The sequence below is a fragment of the Brachyistius frenatus genome, unplaced genomic scaffold (assembly GCF_029030835.1).
Source record: "Brachyistius frenatus isolate BFR_SWC_R1_liver_20210118 unplaced genomic scaffold, ASM2903083v1 Contig_229, whole genome shotgun sequence".
NCBI lineage: Eukaryota > Metazoa > Chordata > Actinopteri > Embiotocidae > Brachyistius > Brachyistius frenatus.
The window spans coordinates 189,225-207,489 of record NW_027210828.1 but is presented as its reverse complement, the minus strand read 5'-3'; the positions used below and the strand labels follow the sequence as shown (position 1 = coordinate 207,489).

The 18,265-nt window shown below is 43.1% G+C and overlaps 1 protein-coding gene across 1 annotated transcript in view; it reads left to right on the top strand.

Annotated features, from left to right (window-relative positions):
* Positions 1–10,363: 10,363 nt before the first annotated feature.
* Positions 10,364–18,265, top strand: part of adamts2a (ADAM metallopeptidase with thrombospondin type 1 motif, 2a) — a 119,023-nt gene continuing 111,121 nt past the window's right edge. The window contains exons 1-2 of the mRNA XM_069719995.1: positions 10,364–10,780; positions 12,422–12,846. Coding sequence (XP_069576096.1) covers positions 10,693–10,780; positions 12,422–12,846 — 513 coding nt within the window. The 5' untranslated portion in view covers positions 10,364–10,692. The remainder of the gene's footprint in view (positions 10,781–12,421; positions 12,847–18,265) is intronic.

The window sequence follows — 18,265 nt, the reverse complement described above, 5'->3', positions numbered from 1 at the left end:
ACACCAGTCCTTCTGGTTTTACACACAACTCAGGCTCTCGTACATGAGAATGTAGTATTTGCATTTGTGTGAGAGTTCAGAAAAATTCAGGATTCAGACACATTTTTATGCCCAGATTATACACAAAAATATAAATGCAACTGTTTTGTTTTTCACTCCCACTTGTGAGGGGTTAAAGTAAAATATCAAAAAATGTCATAGTGTTGGTGAACATTTCACCTTTGCCAACATTATCCATCCACCTGACAGATGTGGCCCATCAGAACACTGATTAAACAGAATCATCATTGCCCAGGTGTACTTTGGACTGGACTTTGGACACAACAAAAGGCCACTCTGAAATGTGGAGTTTTAATCACACAACTCAACGCCACAGATGATACAAGTTTTTGAGAGAGCATGCAATCGACATGCTGACTACAGGAATGTCCACCCATGAATTGAATGTTCATTTCACTACTATTAGCTGTCTCCAAAAAGATATCAGAGAACTTAGCAGTACATCCAACTGGCCACATAACCGCAGACCTCGTGTAACCACGCCAGGCCAGGACCGCCCGCTTCACCTTGAAGATTGTCTTGAGACCAGCCACCCAGATAGCTGAGGCAACAGTAGGTTTTCACAACTAAATCATTTCTACGCACGGTCAGAAACTGTCTCAGCAAAGCTCATCTGAGTGCTCTTCATCCTCACTGGGTTCTTGACCTGAGTGCAGCTCATTGTCAGAACCAACTTGAGTGGGCAAATGCTCATCTTTAATGGCGTATTTTAGCGATGGCAATTTTAATGCAATATATGAGATATCAGGACAAGATCCTGAGGCCCATTATTATGCCATTCATCTGCTGAAAGCATCCCAGTTCTCGCATGGCCTGTTACCCAGTTAAGCATGTTTGGGATGCTCTGGATCAGCTTATATACAATTATGTGTTCCAATACCTGTCAATGTCCAGCAACTTTGCACAGTCATTGAAGAGGAGTGAACAGGCCACAATTAACAACCTGATCAAGTCTAGGAGAAGGATATGTGCCACACTAACACTCAATCAAGATAAAACTGCACATTTTAGAGTGGCATTTTACTTTGACCAATCCAAAGCACAACTTTGCAATAATTGGGCTGATTAAACAGCATTGACAGAAATAAACAATTTGTGGGATTGAAGAAGTCTCAGATCTTTCAATTCAACCCATAAAAAATGGGAATGAAAACATAAGTGTTACATTTATATTTTTGAGTTTAATCATTTTGGTACAAGAGGCATACTATTCTGAATTAGAAATAGGATAATGTGATTTTTTGTTTATTTAAAATCATTTTCAGTGACAATGATTTAGCAGGGAAACATTGGTTAGTGACTGCCCTGTGCATCTGAATCCTACATTTAAGCCCTCTAAACAAACCATTCATCACACCTTCAATGCCCAAGTCATTGCAAACATATAACTTCCACTGTGCCTCATTCGATATCTTGACACACTCTGACTGCTATACAGTGATTAACACTTGCTGACATCCTATATGTTGCTATCAGCTCTGCATTCGATTAATAAGCAAAGAATTAATAGATTCCACTACACCAGGGATAACATTCACACTATAATCTATTAATACTGCTTCAGTGAAAGCTCTCTCTAGCCTCGTGTCTTAGAACACCAATCTTGTCAGAATTGGATGGTTCACATGTGACTGCGCCAGCCTCGACCCTGAGCCCACACTTTGCAGGAGAGAAGAAAGGTTTCTATTCAATTCCGAGGTCTCCTTGTCCCCTGGCACTCTGTAGAGCTGATAATGTACCTACCTGTATGAGTGGGTGTGTGTGCACGGGCATGGCCAGGCTATCATACCTCTCATTCTCTTGAAAGCTATGCATGCCTCTGAGATTATCAAACCTCGTGAGCAGCATTGTGACTAAAAGTTCCTTTATCCACTTAATAGAAATGTTTCCCACAGGTGCTTTATATGTTCTTAAATTCTGAAATAACAAAATGCAACTGGTGTCAACATAATGGTGGTGCAAAGACAGCAACAATGCCATATTCAAAGCTTCCTTCACTGTGGGCTTTACCTAATAAACAATTTTACCAGGGTTAACTCTGTCAAGTTGTTTTTGATTTAGTGTTGCCATTTGCTAGACAGTGCAAATTATACAAGGTACTCTGTAGCCTACCTTCAAAGGAATTGGTGTCACAGCTCTGCAAAAACAAGGATTCAAAAGCAGGACACTGAGACAGGAAGTTTCTGAATCGGGCAGGCAAACAAAACCAAGACTGGTCCAACAAATAAGCCAATTTTTTTTTTTTTTTTTTTTTTTCCAGAACCAGTAATCAGGCTGGAAAACACGTTTGGAGAGCTAAGACATACTCACAAAGACATGTTTGGTATCTATACAGGGGAGAAGATCAGATGAGTGGAGGGATGGGGATGATCAGGTAATCAAACTGGGAGGAGAGCAGGGCAGGTGGAGTGGTCAGTTCTGAAATGGCAGCGGAGAAATTACATTGTGACATTCACTGTACTGTTAAAAACCTTTGCTTGAACACGTGAATTTATATGAAGAAAGTTCCATTAAAACTCCCACAGTTTAGATTTTACCATTCAAATGGGAAATTTCTTCATCTGCACCCGGGTCTGGAGAAAATGTTCATGAAGTCAATTGTTGGGTGAAATACACCAACATTTCCCAGCTGTCAGTGTGGCAGCTGTCTTAGAGTTGCAGTACAGGGGGAGACACTTTCTGTCTGCCAAGTGTCACCTTTGTGTACTCTGACCTGATCCTGTCACAGCAGCACAAAAAAGAACCCAAGTTGGTCTTTGCATTACTTCCTCAAACAGACAAAGTCTCTCTGTCTGTCTAAACTCTGTCTAGCTCTCTCTCTCTCTCTCTCTCTCCCACACACACAGACTCCCTTTATAATTACAGTATAACAATAGTCCTCATTCCTAGGCAGGACCTTGGGCTTCCTGTGGTCAGGTTAAATTCAGGGGCCGCTGTGCCACAGAGGTCAGGGAGCAGAATCTGTCTCTGCTGGCATGGCTCCCTCTCTGTGGGATGAGGCACTGTTGGAATTACAGTCCTCACTCACTCACTCATCCAGGCCCGTTTTGAATTGTCTATTGCCCTGGTCACTGGCACAAGCCAGGTCTAAGCAAAGATTAAAATCATCCAGAAAAAAAAAAAATCCTTATAATCCTCTTATTGGAGTGGAAGATTAAGGAATATTAATTTAGTGCTGATCAGGAGAAAAATTTAGAAAAGAAAACAAGATGGCTTATCTCCTGCAACAGCTGTCTACAATTTTTAGGAAGTTCATGTGGAGTATTTTTCCTTTGCACCGTGGTGTCTAATCTTTCAATTCCTTTTTATGTAATAATACTATAAGATACCAAGGAAAACACGTCATTGTTCTGTTTGGCCGGAGCTGTGTTAGATTCTGGCTATAAAGAAAACAGAACACCTCCATGCTCCAGATCCACAGTGATCACTTATCAGAGAGGACACCCAGGCCAATCAGATCAGTTAAGGGCATAAAGGGAAATAGGCCACAGGCACCTACTGATAGCTTAGATAACTTATAGTGCATAAACAGTCGATAGGTTGTGTGTGTGTGTGTGTGTGTGTGTGTGTGTGTGTGTGTGTGTGTGTGTGTGTGTGTGTGTGTGTGTGTGTGTGTGTGTGTGTGTGTGTGAAACCGACTACAACACACACCCGAAGGTGGTCCTGTGGTGGAGGGAGGTGGTATTGTGAAAGTTATTGACAAAATCAGTTAACCTCACCGTAAAAGCAAAGTTATTGTATTTCTTTCCATATTTACCGAAATAGAACCATAGTTGTGATTTGGACATCAGCAGTGGATCAAATTCTTTTCACAGTGTGTGCCAGCTGGTGGCAGGACATAAAATGCCACTCAACTTCTAAAACCATTGCCTTGGACAAAGCTGAAGGGAACTATGTCTTTAGCTCCATCTTTGGATCTTTGAGATGAGGGCCATTGTCACTGCACGTCCCAACATCAAACTCACTTCACTTGGCCATTGATTAATGATCAGTGGATGCACTATCTTAACCTGGCAGAGTTTGCACTGCATCTCATCTTCATTTATTTTTTTGAAGGAGCTCCACAACGAACTTCCTGTCATCTGTAGTCGTTTTTTCATGTTTCCACTGTTCGCACCGTGGCGTCTAATCTCACAGCACCTCACAGTTTTACCTGGCAATGCTTTGGAGCCTGGCAGCAATGTGTTCTTCTTCTATTTATTTTGTTAAATATTTCTGTTTATGTTATGTTTATCTCGTTAAAAGTTCGCAGACAGCTTTTTGGGGCATTACCATCACTTTCTTACGGGAGGAACGCATTACAACCAGGTGCCAGAAAAAACAGGAAACAAGGAAGAACGATAATCGTAATATTTAAACACTATTCAAATATTCAATATCATGACCCATCCCTAGTCTAAACATACCTGATGCCATATCTTATCATGGACATGAACGGTTTTGGTTGGAGCATAGACTGTATATTAAGTTGGACGTAGTAAGCGAGGATGTCACCCATCTGCATTTGAAGCAAATTGAAGCGTAGTGAATGCTGGAGAATGCATAGCGTGACACCTGAAACCTGATTAAACCTCAAAGTGTGTGTGTGTGTGTGTGTGTGTGTGTGTGTGTGTGTGTGTGTGTGTGTGTGTGTGTGTGTGTGTGTGTGTGTGTGTGTGTGTGTGTGTGTGTGTGTGTGTGTGTGTGTGTGTGTGTGTGTGTGTGTGTGTGTGTGTGTGTGTGTGTGTGTGTGTGTGTGTGTGTGTGTGTGTGTGTGTGTGTGTGTGTGTGTGTGTGTGTGTGTGTGTGTGTGTGTGTGTGTGTGTGTGTGTGTGTGTGTGCTAACTCATGCAGCATCATCAGTATGTGAGCTAACGAGCAAGGTGCATTGCACACATTTTACTTAATGTTAAAATTGCATAAAAGTGCATTGAAATGGAAAACCATTTTGAAAAAACCCCAGATTAGAGTCCCTTCAGCGTCTGTTAGTACAATTAACCGAAGAACTAAACATGGTAAACGAAAATGTATTAAAGCAACCAAATTAACAGCAACGCTGTCTTTGGAAAATGTATTTCTGACTCCACTTTCAAATGACAACGGAATTATAGTCATTATACAGTATAACAACTGAATCAACACAATGTGCATGCGACTCTAGTTCCCTCCCGGCCTGCCTCGTCCAAACGCTTTGTCAGACACTCCAGACTAGGCATGTCAATCGAGCCTGTCAGAAGTTGACGCTTTTTGATAAGAGTCTATTTGTACCAGAGGTCTTGTGAGATGGCCCCTCGTGGCCCTTAGTGCTATTGCACTGGAAGGTATTTCCACATTAGCTTCAGTTTCAAGTGGCTGTAGTTGCCACTTGAGTTGAAGTTGGACAAAGACAGCAAGTAGATAGTGTGATATGCACATAGATTGAGTGTCCACCTCATTCATGGTAAGTTCTACTCACTTGCAACTCTTCAGTTTACTGTTGTTTCCATGTCTCTTCTTCAACCTTTACTCCTAATTTGTGTTTATTCATTCTTACAGACAAGGTGCAACTCGACTGAGCAAAGCAAATAGTTAATGCCCCTCTCTATTGATGTGTGCATTCATTGTCTCCCTAGATTATTTTTTTTAATTTTTTTTTTATTTTTTTTTTTTTTTGGGGGGGGGGGGGTATAAACATCTCTTAATTGCAGTGCACCTATACGTTGACTTGTATGATGTCCGTACTTTTTGCACTATGGCGGGCACACCTGCATTTTTGCACAGACATGCCCACACATAAACACACACCCTGTGTGTTGCACTCCATGTAGAGTTATGTGAATTGACTTTCAGCAGCCGCCTGTGTCAGGGTTTATGGCTCTGGCCTGATGTGCTGTCATAGGGCTTTGATGCCTCATCATGTAACCTCTCGGAGACACTGGGAACACCTGTCCTTGCACTCATAAGGTATGCTAATACATGCGGACACATGGTGGCCTGCTGCCTGACCTTGCTAGGACAGCGGGAGTCATTGGAGAGACTGGCCACGGCGGCCCTGCAGGACACTATTGGGCATATGCTCACTCAGTATAGCCCTCAACACATGCAGCATAATCAAGTTGCTGATGAGAAAAGGTGCATCATGCTCAGGCTAACAGCACTTACAGCACTTAGTCAGACCAATGAAACACAAATCTGAACAAAAATCAGCTCATCTTTTGATTTGAAAACTCCTTTTATTGAGCGCGTCACTTCGAAACAAGATGACATTCCTTTCATAATTCATAGTTCATAATTGGCTGCATGGGTTTTTATTTTTGCTCTGTGTCGTTGTTGCATCCTTGCATATGAAGTTTTCTAAGAATTTACTTGAATGCCACTATTCGGTGATTACTGTAATCACAGAAGTGGAGGATAAACACTTGAGGCAGTCAACTATTATGACAACTTGTAATTCGAATCTATGTTAAACGCATACAACACTGCAGCAGGGGCGCAACATGTTGAGAACACAACAGATTTTCTTCACTTGTCTCATCTGACCATGTAGCTCTATTTCTCCGCTCAATCTGTTTGCACATGCACAATCAGTGGACATCTGAACACCCACCTCCCAGACAAACACACAAACACGTGCCTATACACACACACATATACACACAGACAAAAAAAAAACTCGCCCTGCCAAACCCAGCTATAATAACCTCCACAAACACAAGGCTTGGTGTGTGTGTGTGTGTGTGTCTGTTTGTCTGGGAAGAGGGATATTATTGTCTGTCTCTCCCCTACTCCTTCCAAGTGCACTTTTCAAGGTGCAGGGCTTGGTATCTCCATGGCAACAGCAAAGCGACCAGGAGGAAGAAGAGGGAGGAGATAGTGGGTGGAGGGTGGGAGGGGGGGGAGATGAAGCGGGGGAAGAGGGGCATCAGGGACGGTGTTTATATGTGGAGGGCGGGGGGGTCCTCTGGTCACGGATAGTCGTCGAGGGTACATAGACTCGGGAACACTGTGACATTTGTGTGTTGTGACAGTCGGAACTAAAGGCAAAAAGGGTGTGGCTTATTCCAGAGGTGTGTGTGTGTGTGTGTGTGTGTGTGTGTGTGTGTGTGTGTGTGTGTGTGTGTGTGTGTGTGTGTGTGTGTGTGTGTGTGTGTGTGTGTGTGTGTGTGTGTTCCCAGATCTACGCACTGAGAGTGCAGGTGTAATTTTGATGCTTGGTGAAAGATGACCTCTCACTGTACCACACACGCGCACACCTACTCACACACACACTCCCTCTCAGTGGAGGGTCAGTGTCTGTGTTTGTACAGCAGAGACCTCCAGGTATTATTGGACTGTGTTTACATGCGCATGTGTCCATGCTGGCCCAGATATGTCCACCTGTGTACATTCTTCTTCTCTTTCTCTTTTTTTTTTTCTCCCTCTTTTGACCTTTAACTCTCCTGTGGTAAATTTTGCCCATCTCTTCATCATAGTCTAAAAAGTAGGTGTTTTTCACACCTGATGCCTGTGATACCTTTAAAAAAAAAAAAAAAAAAAAAATTGTGATCAGATTTTTTTGTTTTCCACTGCTCATTCTTTCCCCTATCTGCATTCTGTTTAGGGTTTCCGCGTGTGTGCAGCGTTTCTGCAGGCTGTAATGAAGATGAAAGTGTCCACATTATAAGAGTCGACGAAAAAATTCCAGGACTTCCCCGGATACGTGTGAATGGTGTGCAACACCGCGACTTGCACTGAACAGGGAGACACTATAACCTTTATGAGTAAGTATTTCAAATTGTGTTGCTTCACCAACATCAGCAACTGAGTTACACACGTGTTTGTAAGCATTTGCAATTTCTCCATGTTCCGTGTGAAACTTAAGCAGAAAGCAAACATGAAAGTTTGTGTCCAATTTTTGGGGAATAGAAACAGGTGGAAGAGAGCCAAATCCAGCGTGTAGCGTGTCTTGGAGAACAACGATTGTCTTGTTGCGGGCGAGAAACTCCGTGTTGGAAAACTCAAATGCCATCAAACCACCGTGAATCTGCTTCACAGGGAAACCCACCAGGTTGTGCTTCTGACCTGATCCACCTTTTTTGTTGTTGGACAGTGACCGTTTACCCATTGAAAAAATGTATGTCACTAAAATCACCTCTCCAGGCTCATTGCTTAATTGCTATAGACTTTCTGAAGCATTTCAAGGGTCTCCGTCGCCGTTTGCTGAGTTAGACACAAAAATTGATGTGTGCCCTCTAGCCATGACCAAGGAGACGCACCCGGACCACTGCTCACATAAACGTGTGGAACTCGGGTACTGATGTTGATCAAGGGACGAAACTTGGAGTTCTTAAAGGTTGTAGCTTCCCCCCTGCTCCGTCCAGTCTTGGAACTTTTTCATCAACCCTCGTGGAGGGTAAATGTTTTATTTTGAATAACACATGCAGTTTTGGAACATTTAAAATGAGACAAATATTGAAGTTAGGCTACATAAAATAGGTTATGACTCAAAACCACAAGTGCATGTGTATTATATGTAAATTTCTATTACAAATTAATGCAAATTAATAAACTCAGTAATTTTCATATTCATACATCAAATGTGTGCAGAGATGAGCAGTATTTCATATTTCTTTCCAACAAATTCGCAATATTTTAGAATTAACCTTATCCGAGAAAATAATAATAAAATTAGAGATACATCAGGGAAACAACAATTTTCACGTCACTTCTAGCACCTAACGGCAAGGCCACCAAGACAATTAACTTTTATTTGGTCACAAACTCACAGTTTTGCATTGCCTGTAGCTTCACATTAATATTTAGGTGACATTTACTGCAGTCTGCCTCTGGGTTGCAACCAAGCTGCACTAATCTGACTAAACTATGCAGAAACACTAACTAATCCCAACAGAAAGTTTTCATCACTTGGCCTCTGCCTGTTTTCTCTGACTACACGTGAACTGATGGAAGAGAGTCCTCGTGATCAACATTAGGCAATATGTAGCTCTTACCAAGCTTTAAATATTGTGCTGAGGCAATTAATCAATCAGTGTGCAATAGACATTTTTCACCATTATTTTTCAGCATTATTTCAAACAAAATTATTAATTTATTGATTTAAAAAAATCAACATAAGCTAATGAAAACATTGATTAGCCACTATATAGCCCTACAATAAAGTTATACCAGTGGCATTTGGAGTTAAAAGTAACTATTCCAAGAGCAATGTTGATGGTCATTTTAAACCTCACTGCATCTTTAAAATAAGCTTTCTTCCATATGTGTCGCTATTGAAAAAAGTAAAAATAAATTCCTTTGATTGTGCACCATGTATGAACAATTTGTTACGTGATTCTCCTAAATTTCAGGCGGTTAACAAATACGTGTCGGATGTTTTTTTTTAAGTAGATATCCAACAAATATCCGTCATTCTTCTCATCAAATTCATAATACTTTTTTTTTAACTCTTACTGGGTTTAGGATGCCCTTGACTTCCTCCAAAAACAGATCTAACTTTGTCAGTAAGCTTAACATTGCTGACCACTATCATCATATGCCTTTTGCGTTATTTGTAACCATGCAGTACACCTACAAGTGCACACTCTTTTTCTTCTTTGGAAACTTTATATTGCATCATGTTGCTTTGAAAATCAAGACAAAGGCTTACTTAATTGTGGTTCAACAGATTCATTTTAACAGGTGATTTTGATATAACCTTAAAGATATGGTAGTTGTTTCAAGCCCGCTTCCTGTTCTTTGTGTTTTTCATAAAAGAAAATGAAAAGTGTTTTGAAAATAGATTTGTTTTTTTCTCCGATCAGTTGTTTACCTTATGCTGCTCATCAGAGTTGGTGGTCAAGATGGGTAAATGATGTGCTAAATGAGGGCCATGTAGGTTAGGGCTGGAAAGACTTCAATTTTTTTTCTGTCTGTAAATTGGACCCTCGGGCCCTGCAAACCTCAGTGCGTTTCGGTCAGTGAGCCGCACGGGGCGCTGCTGCTCACCCAAACCCAGGACGCTTGACGGAATATTCAAAGTTTATGAAAGGCTTGCAGCTTGCAGGGACCGCTGGAGCAGAGAGTTGAGCAGCACTTGTGACCCCCAGAAAGAGCATGCAAGTTGCAGCAATTACTTCATGGGGAGGGAGCGTTAGCGTGAACGTGTGATGAAGCAGCTTGCTTGTTAATTTCCACTGCAATTTCTTGTCGAGCTGTCAGTGGGCCTGTCAGTCGGTCAGTCAGTGAGTCCGCGGCACGGCCAGCGCTCCCTGAAAATCTCCTCGCATCTCATCTCACACACAGCGGAGACACATGGGGAGTGGGTGGGAGCCCGGTGCCCGGTGTGTGTGCCGCGTCGGGAGTTGTCAGCGCACCAAGGCAAAGAGTGGGGGAGCGCGCACAATGCGAGAAAGGAGTTGAGAGAAAGAGAGAGACACAGAGAGGGGAAGAGTTGAGTGAGAGAGTGCGAGAGTGAGAGAGCGAGAGCGAGAGTGAGAGACCTCGACGGAGAGGAGGAGGAGAGAGAGAGAGAGAGAGAGAGAGGAGGAGAGCTCCGTCTCTCCCGGTGCACTTGGCAGTCTAGTTGCGGGCTGCTGTGCTGTTGCTGTCGTGGCGTGGCTGGTCGCGCCAGGCGGGGAACTTCACCACACTGGAGCCCGGAGTCCCACTCTCTCACCTGCGCAGTTCGGAGCTGCCATGGGTCTCTCGCCAGGATTTACTGTCCTAATTATTCTACCGGCCTTTCTGCTGCACACCAGCGGCCTTTACATCGCCAGTAGCGTTGGTGAGTACAGTACAATTAAACGTGGTCAGTGTTTATATTGTGTTTCGTATCAGATGATCTCTTATCAGCAGGGCTTGCACGGGGCTCTTCGCTGGAAGTCTGGAGCTCCTCGCAACGGCAAGCCCCTGTCCGGTTTCTTCAGCTTGTGTTTAATTGTTGGCTTGCTTTTGCAGGTTTTTTTTTTTGCAAATAGTACGCATTTGCAACTTCTGTGTCCTGCTGTGGTGCTTGCAGGGACTTTCCGAAGGTCCCTCAGCGGTGCAAGCAGTGTTGTGATTTGCTTTCTCCCATCCAGAAGATGATTTTATCTGGGGTGTAAAGGGGCATCAGATGCGCCGGTTTACTGTCGGATTTTGCAGGGAAGTAGCCTAACATTATCTGATTCGGCCGCTGTCGCATCTATCGATCTGTCACAGGACGCTGGAGTCGGATGTCAGCCTATTGATCACACTATTATCAAATCATCCCTCCAACATGGAGGTTCAAGAAATATTGACAGTGTGTGCGTTTGGTTTGATCAATCAGTAAACTTTATAAATGACATATGATAGGTGGACACAAATAATAATAATAATAACGCCAGGTACACCCGAGGACTGTGTGATGGCATTGACATTATGAAATGGCCTTGGCTCAGTGTGTTTGTGAGTGTGTATTCGTGGGCTGTGTTAGTGTGTGGGCGCTGGGAGCATCTCTCAGGTCGCCACCAAGGTGCACCTGTATTGTCACTGTCACGTGAACGTGAGAAATATATATATATATATATATATATATATATCAGAGACATGGTGTGTGTTTGGGTGTTTATTTAAAATGTTTATCTCTTACCCACAGTGTGGTAATAGTGGAGTTAAGATACAATCATGATAATTAATGATGATGATAGGATACATGTTTGCAAAATGCAATGCAGCGCTGCTATCTTAAGTAGCAGGGCTTTGTGAGAGGAAATGCTAGTTTGAGTGATTGGATAATTTAGTTTTTTAAATATTCAGTCGGTATCGAGGTTATAGAAACCGTTTTTCTCGGATCGAGCGGCTTGACAGTGATACATTTTTTTTTTTTAAAACAGCGTGAGAAAGCGGCAATTAGCACCTTGATCTTGTGCTGGCTTTCCTGTTGACGGTGGAAGGGCACAGAAGGTGTCAGGAGCGCAGCGCGCACTGCTGAGGCTGCCGTTTCCAAATGCACAATGCCGAGCACCGGGGTCGCCTCCGGGTTCATGGGTGGGGCTGTGTGCGTGTGTGTGTGTGAGAGAGAAAGGTTTCTGCTTTTTTTTTTTTTTTTTTTTTTTTAACTATTAGTATTGTGTTCCTTTTGACGCAACTTGGAATAAGGAATAAATAATTCCATGTCATTCTTGACATTTTCCTACCTTAGTTTTCCTGACAACTCTTTTTCTTTCCATCCCCCTAATCACCCATGACTCCCCGTTTCCTCCACTGTTTATCCCTCATTCTTCTCCCATGACGTCTCCTCCCCTCCACCCTGTGGTTTATTTGTCTTATCTTTAATGTTGTTCCTCATTGTCACTGTTTTCCACATTTGCACATATTACTCACCAAATAACATTGTTTCCCCCTCTCTCACCTCCTCTTGCCTCATCTCCCCCACCCCCTTCCCCAACTGTCCTTTTCCCAGACTCCCTGCAGCATGTCTTGGGGGAGTATGGACTGGTTAGGCCAATCAGTGTGGACGCAGAGGGCCGCTTCCTGTCACACGCAGTCTCGGCTGGCCGCATGGCAGGAGGGCAGTCCCGTAGGCGCCGGAGGAGGGAGGTAGGAGCAGGCAATGTTGAGTGGGAAGGACCAAGAGGAGCCGAGGAGAACCAAGAGCCCGTGTCCCGTCGGGAGAGGCTTTACTACAACGTCACAGTCTTCGGCCGGGAGTTCCACCTGCGTCTGCACCACAACGCCAGGCTGGTGGCACCCGGAGCCAAGATGGAGTGGCGTGATGACAGCGACAGCACCCTGCACTCTGAGCTATTGCATGATGAATGCTTGTATGTCGGTGACATCACAGATACGCCTGGAGCCACTGTGGCGATCAGCAACTGTGATGGCCTGGTAAGTGGACAACCTGTTACCCTTTGTCTGTCTGGATACTGTGGTGTTTACATGAGCTCACTCTGAAGGTGTCTGTGGTAAAAAATTACATGAGGGGACACGAGGGAACAAAAAGACTCAAAAAGCAAAAGATATTGGCTCCCTCTTTCTGGTTGACCCTAAAGCTCAGAGTTTGTCATAGGGTCAATGTTATGTTTTACACTGCTGCTCCTCCTGTTGTCCTTTAAACTGGTTAAAACACAAGGCCTGTGATGCAAAATACCTGAGTCATGTTTTCATCCCTCTGTCCTCTGCCCCTTTTACTTTGTAAAGGGAGAGGGGAGGGATTATTAAAGGATTACACTTATGTTTCACCTCAGTATTTATCACTATCTCAGCAAAATGTTTTTAGAACAGCATTTAGCCGGCTTGTACTACACATAGATGCAGAATACACTCCAACAGTATTCAAATTTAAACTGCCACCCTAAAATATTTTGGTTGCACAACAGTTGCTCAAAGAGCCTGAATTGTAAATGCTTTTAATAGAGCTGGTGATGAATAGGGAAACAGGGAAGGAGATGGCAAACAGTTGGTGAATGGTTGTCAGTGAGGGAGAGAAGTGAGATGTAGACAGTGTGAAGACTGTGTGCATAAGAACTGAGATGAGAGGATGCGGAAAAATGGAGACCAGTGCAGGAGGAAGATGTGCAAGGGACAAGTGTGAGAGAGAAGCCTCAGGGCAGAGACAAATAGACAAATAACTATGGGGAAATATGCACAAAAGGGTATGTGAATGATGAGATCGAGGGGAGGAGTTCCCCTCATTAGGAAAAGTGTTCATTAGTCAGCCAGATCAGCCCACCGCTGAAGCTGAGCAGCAGGAACTGGATCCGTTTAGGGTTGAGGACGCTGGGGACTGAGCAAGCAGCTGAGAGAGCAGGCAAGGAGCCAGGACAGCACAGGCCTGACATGCCCACTTAGCTTGACACCAGCCAGTGGCAACTCACTGCTGTTGCTGCTGCTGCTCGCTCCAGCCTGTCATTTCAAGGCCTGTTGGCAATTTCTAGGAAAGTTTGGTGTCAAAGTGTAGTTGCTTACAGATAATAGATCAGTCTGTACCAATAATTGCTTTTTTTTTTTAGTGCATTTCCATACCAGATTTTTAAAGCATATATTTAAAGATTTTTAAGTTTGTGTTACGTAAAATAATACTTACATGCTTATGTGTATGCTGAAATATTGTTAGTTCACTGTCATCGTTTATCTGTCCATATTAGAATTTCTACTGTAACTTGAGTGTAAGAGATAAGTAACAAAATCACCAGTTTTTATCTTCAAAAATGAGTTCTTAAAGGTATTCTCTGGAGTTTATGACCACTACCAGTACTATGGAGTAATATTTTTTTACCAAGATGCTGGTGGGAACAATCAAGTTACCAAGAAAGGTATTTTACTGCTCACAGCTTCAGTTTTCTTTCCTGAGATTATAATCTGGAAACCCCGTTTGAATTAACGTTTATACCACTCTGAAGGGCGGACCAATCAGCGTCCAGTGTCACTGGCTCAGTGCGATGACGTTAAAGTCGAGCACTGAAGTCGAAATTGGTTTACCAATTACATCAATAAATGCGCGTGCAAGGCCCTTTAGATATTAAGCCTCATTCAATGGCAGAAAAAGTTGCTACTCCAGCAATTAAGAGACATTGAACCCCCAGTTCAACCTCCTTTCGAGGCGCACAGGGGGCAACCAGGGCAAACCTGCTGCACTGCGCTGTGGTTCTGATTGACAGACCAGGACCCGGTGTCGCCTGATGGGAACCCTGCACTGGCCTTCGTATGCACCCAGACATCAAGTCAGTCAGCCCTCGCAGAAAGCTGGGAGTGCGTCGTTTAGGTCGATGAGGTGGGAGACACAGGGTTGGGAGCAAGGCCCAGGCCAGGGTGGTGTTTTTGTTCAAGGGGAACCACCGGTCCAGGAGAGATTTGCAGGTGCAGCCGGGGGTGACAGGCAGCTCGGGAGAACCACACAAAAGCCACAGGGAGAGCGATGGAGGGCAAAGGGCTGAGCAGCACAGGAGAGCGCAGCTGCTCGCCCAGGCGCGGATGGGCATGCAACCGTTGTGTTGCGTGAGGGTCTGAACCATGTGCATGTGCCCATGCTCCTCTGGTGGAAGAAGCTTAGGACATAAAGGGAGGGGGAGGGGGGATTTCTATTTTCAGAATACGATTTTGGATATTGTGCCTTTTTGAATTTGCTGACACAGATGTATCTATAACACTGAAAGTTGAATTGCTTAACTTGTTTTATCTATCTGTGTTGCTTTATCTTAAATGTATGAGCTTGAGTCACACAATTTTGTTAAAACAAAAATGTTATGTAAAATGTTACTGGTGTTAGTGTTGTAATAATCACACCAGATAGTCAAAACATAAAAAAAGAAAATCCCCTTTTAATAATAACATTGTTGCTGTCCGCTTGCATTTAATTTGTTTCCCTCTGCCCTTGAACAGCTCACGTCATTACCAATCAATTCTTACAACCTCTTCGGGCATGCCAAGAAATACAGCTAAGCTCCGCCCATACGTTTCTTTTTAAACCCAGCAGAGCCACAGCTCAGCTCTGCCCTGTTATGCCCCCTTTTTCACTGACCCAGACACCTGGTTCGTATTTTTTCTGTCCTGCGTTGCCATTCACAACCAAGAATCTTTTTCGGGCCGTGACCCAGGGAGTGTGAGGAGGGGACGGAGGGAGAGAGCCAAGATGGGGCCGCATAGGATTCAAACCAAAAAGCATAATAATAATAATAATGATGATAATAGAGGAGGGGAAATGAAGAGGGTAAATGGGATAGATTTCAACAAGTAACAAATGACCAGAATAAATAGGAGAGGAATAGAGAGCACAGGGACAAAAGGGAAATCTTTGACTGGACAAATGACCTTTGGAGGGAATTGGATTTCTATGAAGCCGCTGTGAAGCTGTGATCAGTTGGTTAGTTCTCTGGATGGCTAAGAGGAGGCAGCACTCTGTACAGTGAGAGAGCTGGCCAGTGTGTGTGTGCATGTGTTTTTAGTCCTCAGTGCAGGGTGAAATGAAATTAAACTGCAGCTGAGGCTGTGCTTCTGTGTTTGTGTGTGCCGAACAGAGGGGAGGGGAGGAGGGGGAGGGGGGTTGCATGAATCAAACGAAATGAAAACTCAGAAACTTAGGAGGTTTCCACGTCATACATGAATGTCGATGTGTTTGTGTGTTTGTATCTGAACATCTGTTTGTGCATAGGAATTTGGGTTGAATGTTGTCTTGCAGCTTTGAAATTGTCACTTCGTGAATATATTTCTTCTTAAAATAGAAATAATAAAATAATTGCTGGTTGAATTCCATTTATCTTCTTTGGTTTCAAGGTCCTGCTAATATGCTCTCTGGCTGTGGAAAAAAAACCCCTGCTTTCTGGTTTACCTGTTTGAATAAAAAACACAAAGGGTGCAAATAATTAATCAGAAAATGTTGTGTGTTTGAATTTTCTGAAGTCAATATTTAATCAGTGTTAGATAGAGAACCTACAACAGTTCAAAGCGGTGTATTTATAGGGCTGATCTTATGTGATTAATATATGCAGCAACATGGAAGGAAAATCTGTTGCATGCAGCCGTTTCTAAGAGGCTTTTATTTTGTGGTTGGTGTTGGCGGTGCAGAGGAATTGTTCCGTAACATTTTGGTGTAAATCGTCAGGATCTATGACAAGTGTGGCATCACTGAAATTTAGAGAAGGTGGTTTTGTGTTATTACGGTATTCTTCTCAGACACACATATGTTAACAATGCCGGAAACATGCAGACTTTTTTTCTTGGCAGTGGAGTTTGGCCAGGTATTGCACTGAGAACTAGGATCCCACTTCCTGAACTTCCCCTTCATGTGAATGTGTGTCCATACTTGCGTGCGTGTGTGTGTGTGTGTGTGTGTGTGTGTGTGTGTGTGTGTGTGTGTGTGTGTGTGTGTGTGTGTGTGAGAGAGAGAGAGAGAGAGAGAGAGAGAGAGAGAGAGAGAGAGAGAGAGAGAGAGAGAGAGCGCGAGCCTCTGACCACACTTGTGGGCTTTCCTTCAGCCTTATCTTCATTATTTGTTCAGAGATCTGGAGACTGTTGGCTGTGTTGGCTGGATTTTGTGCACAAGTGGGTGTGAGGTCGTGCGTGTGCGTGTCTTTTTGGTATCTTATGTGGAATGTCAAGTGTCAGCAGAACCACCGCTTATTTACTTTTCAGGAGAGACAGAGACATAGTGACGGGAGATCAAGGGTTTCAAAATTAACAGTATTTGGATATTGCTTTTTTTTCATGATCAATAATTTTGGAACTGTGACATACTGCAGTATTTAAGTGGGATCTATCATAGTATACACAGTGAGACACTGTAAAGCCTCAGTCGGTTAGGCTTTAGTTTTCATTTTGGAAGTTTTTTCATTTTCATCAACTAAATCAGTTCCACTTGTCTATCAAAGCTTTTATTTAGATTTGATAAAGGTTAGCATTTCTTCTCTTGAGTCCTGGCTACAAGAGCATATAGTCAGAGCTTATTCTCCATGCACACTGTTAAGTTTACCTCTCTCAGTCATGATTTTACAAGATCAAGTGGTCTTATCTTTTAAGCAGACAAAAACAGACAGAAACATCCTGTTGAGTGCTAAGTATTATACCGTATAGGGCTAATCCTAAACTTAAATGCTCAGCATGCACCGATGTGACGCAAGAGAAGTTGAAAAAACTGAAACTGGGAAAGAATGAGAAGAATCTTGAAAAAAACAAAACAAACTGTGGATCGACTGGAGGTAACAGTGACATTTCTAAAAGTCTTAAATATGCATACTTTCCACCAGGATCTGTTTACTTTTAAACCAAACCATCAACAGGTACAGATACATGTCATAGCATGATGTCACAACCGTAAAGCAAAACATATCTCTACAACAGATAATGTTCAAATAATCTCGAAACAACCATAAACAATCTTGTTTGATAAATAAGATGAAGGTAATTGGCATACTTGTGACAGGTTGACAGATAAATACTTATATCTTATACATACATATATATATGTATATATAAATATATCTTATACGACAATCTCACACAAATAAACACATTCTTGCATCCGGATAGCTATGTCCAGCGTGAGGCTTTCTTGACGGGCCGCTGCCCCTGAGGTAATCTGCAGGTTGTGACCGTGGGAACTGAGGGCCTGTGTGGGTCTGTAAGTTAACAGGTGTGCATGCAGGCCACAAATCCAGCAGGGTGAGAAGCGGTCTTCGTGTCTCAGTTTAACAGAGGAAGTGAGCTACCTGTCATCTTGGCTTTTACCCCTAAATCCAGGTGGGCGCACACCTGGATAACAAGACACATGTTTCCACAGCTGTGACGTACATTGCAGTAAACACACCGCACA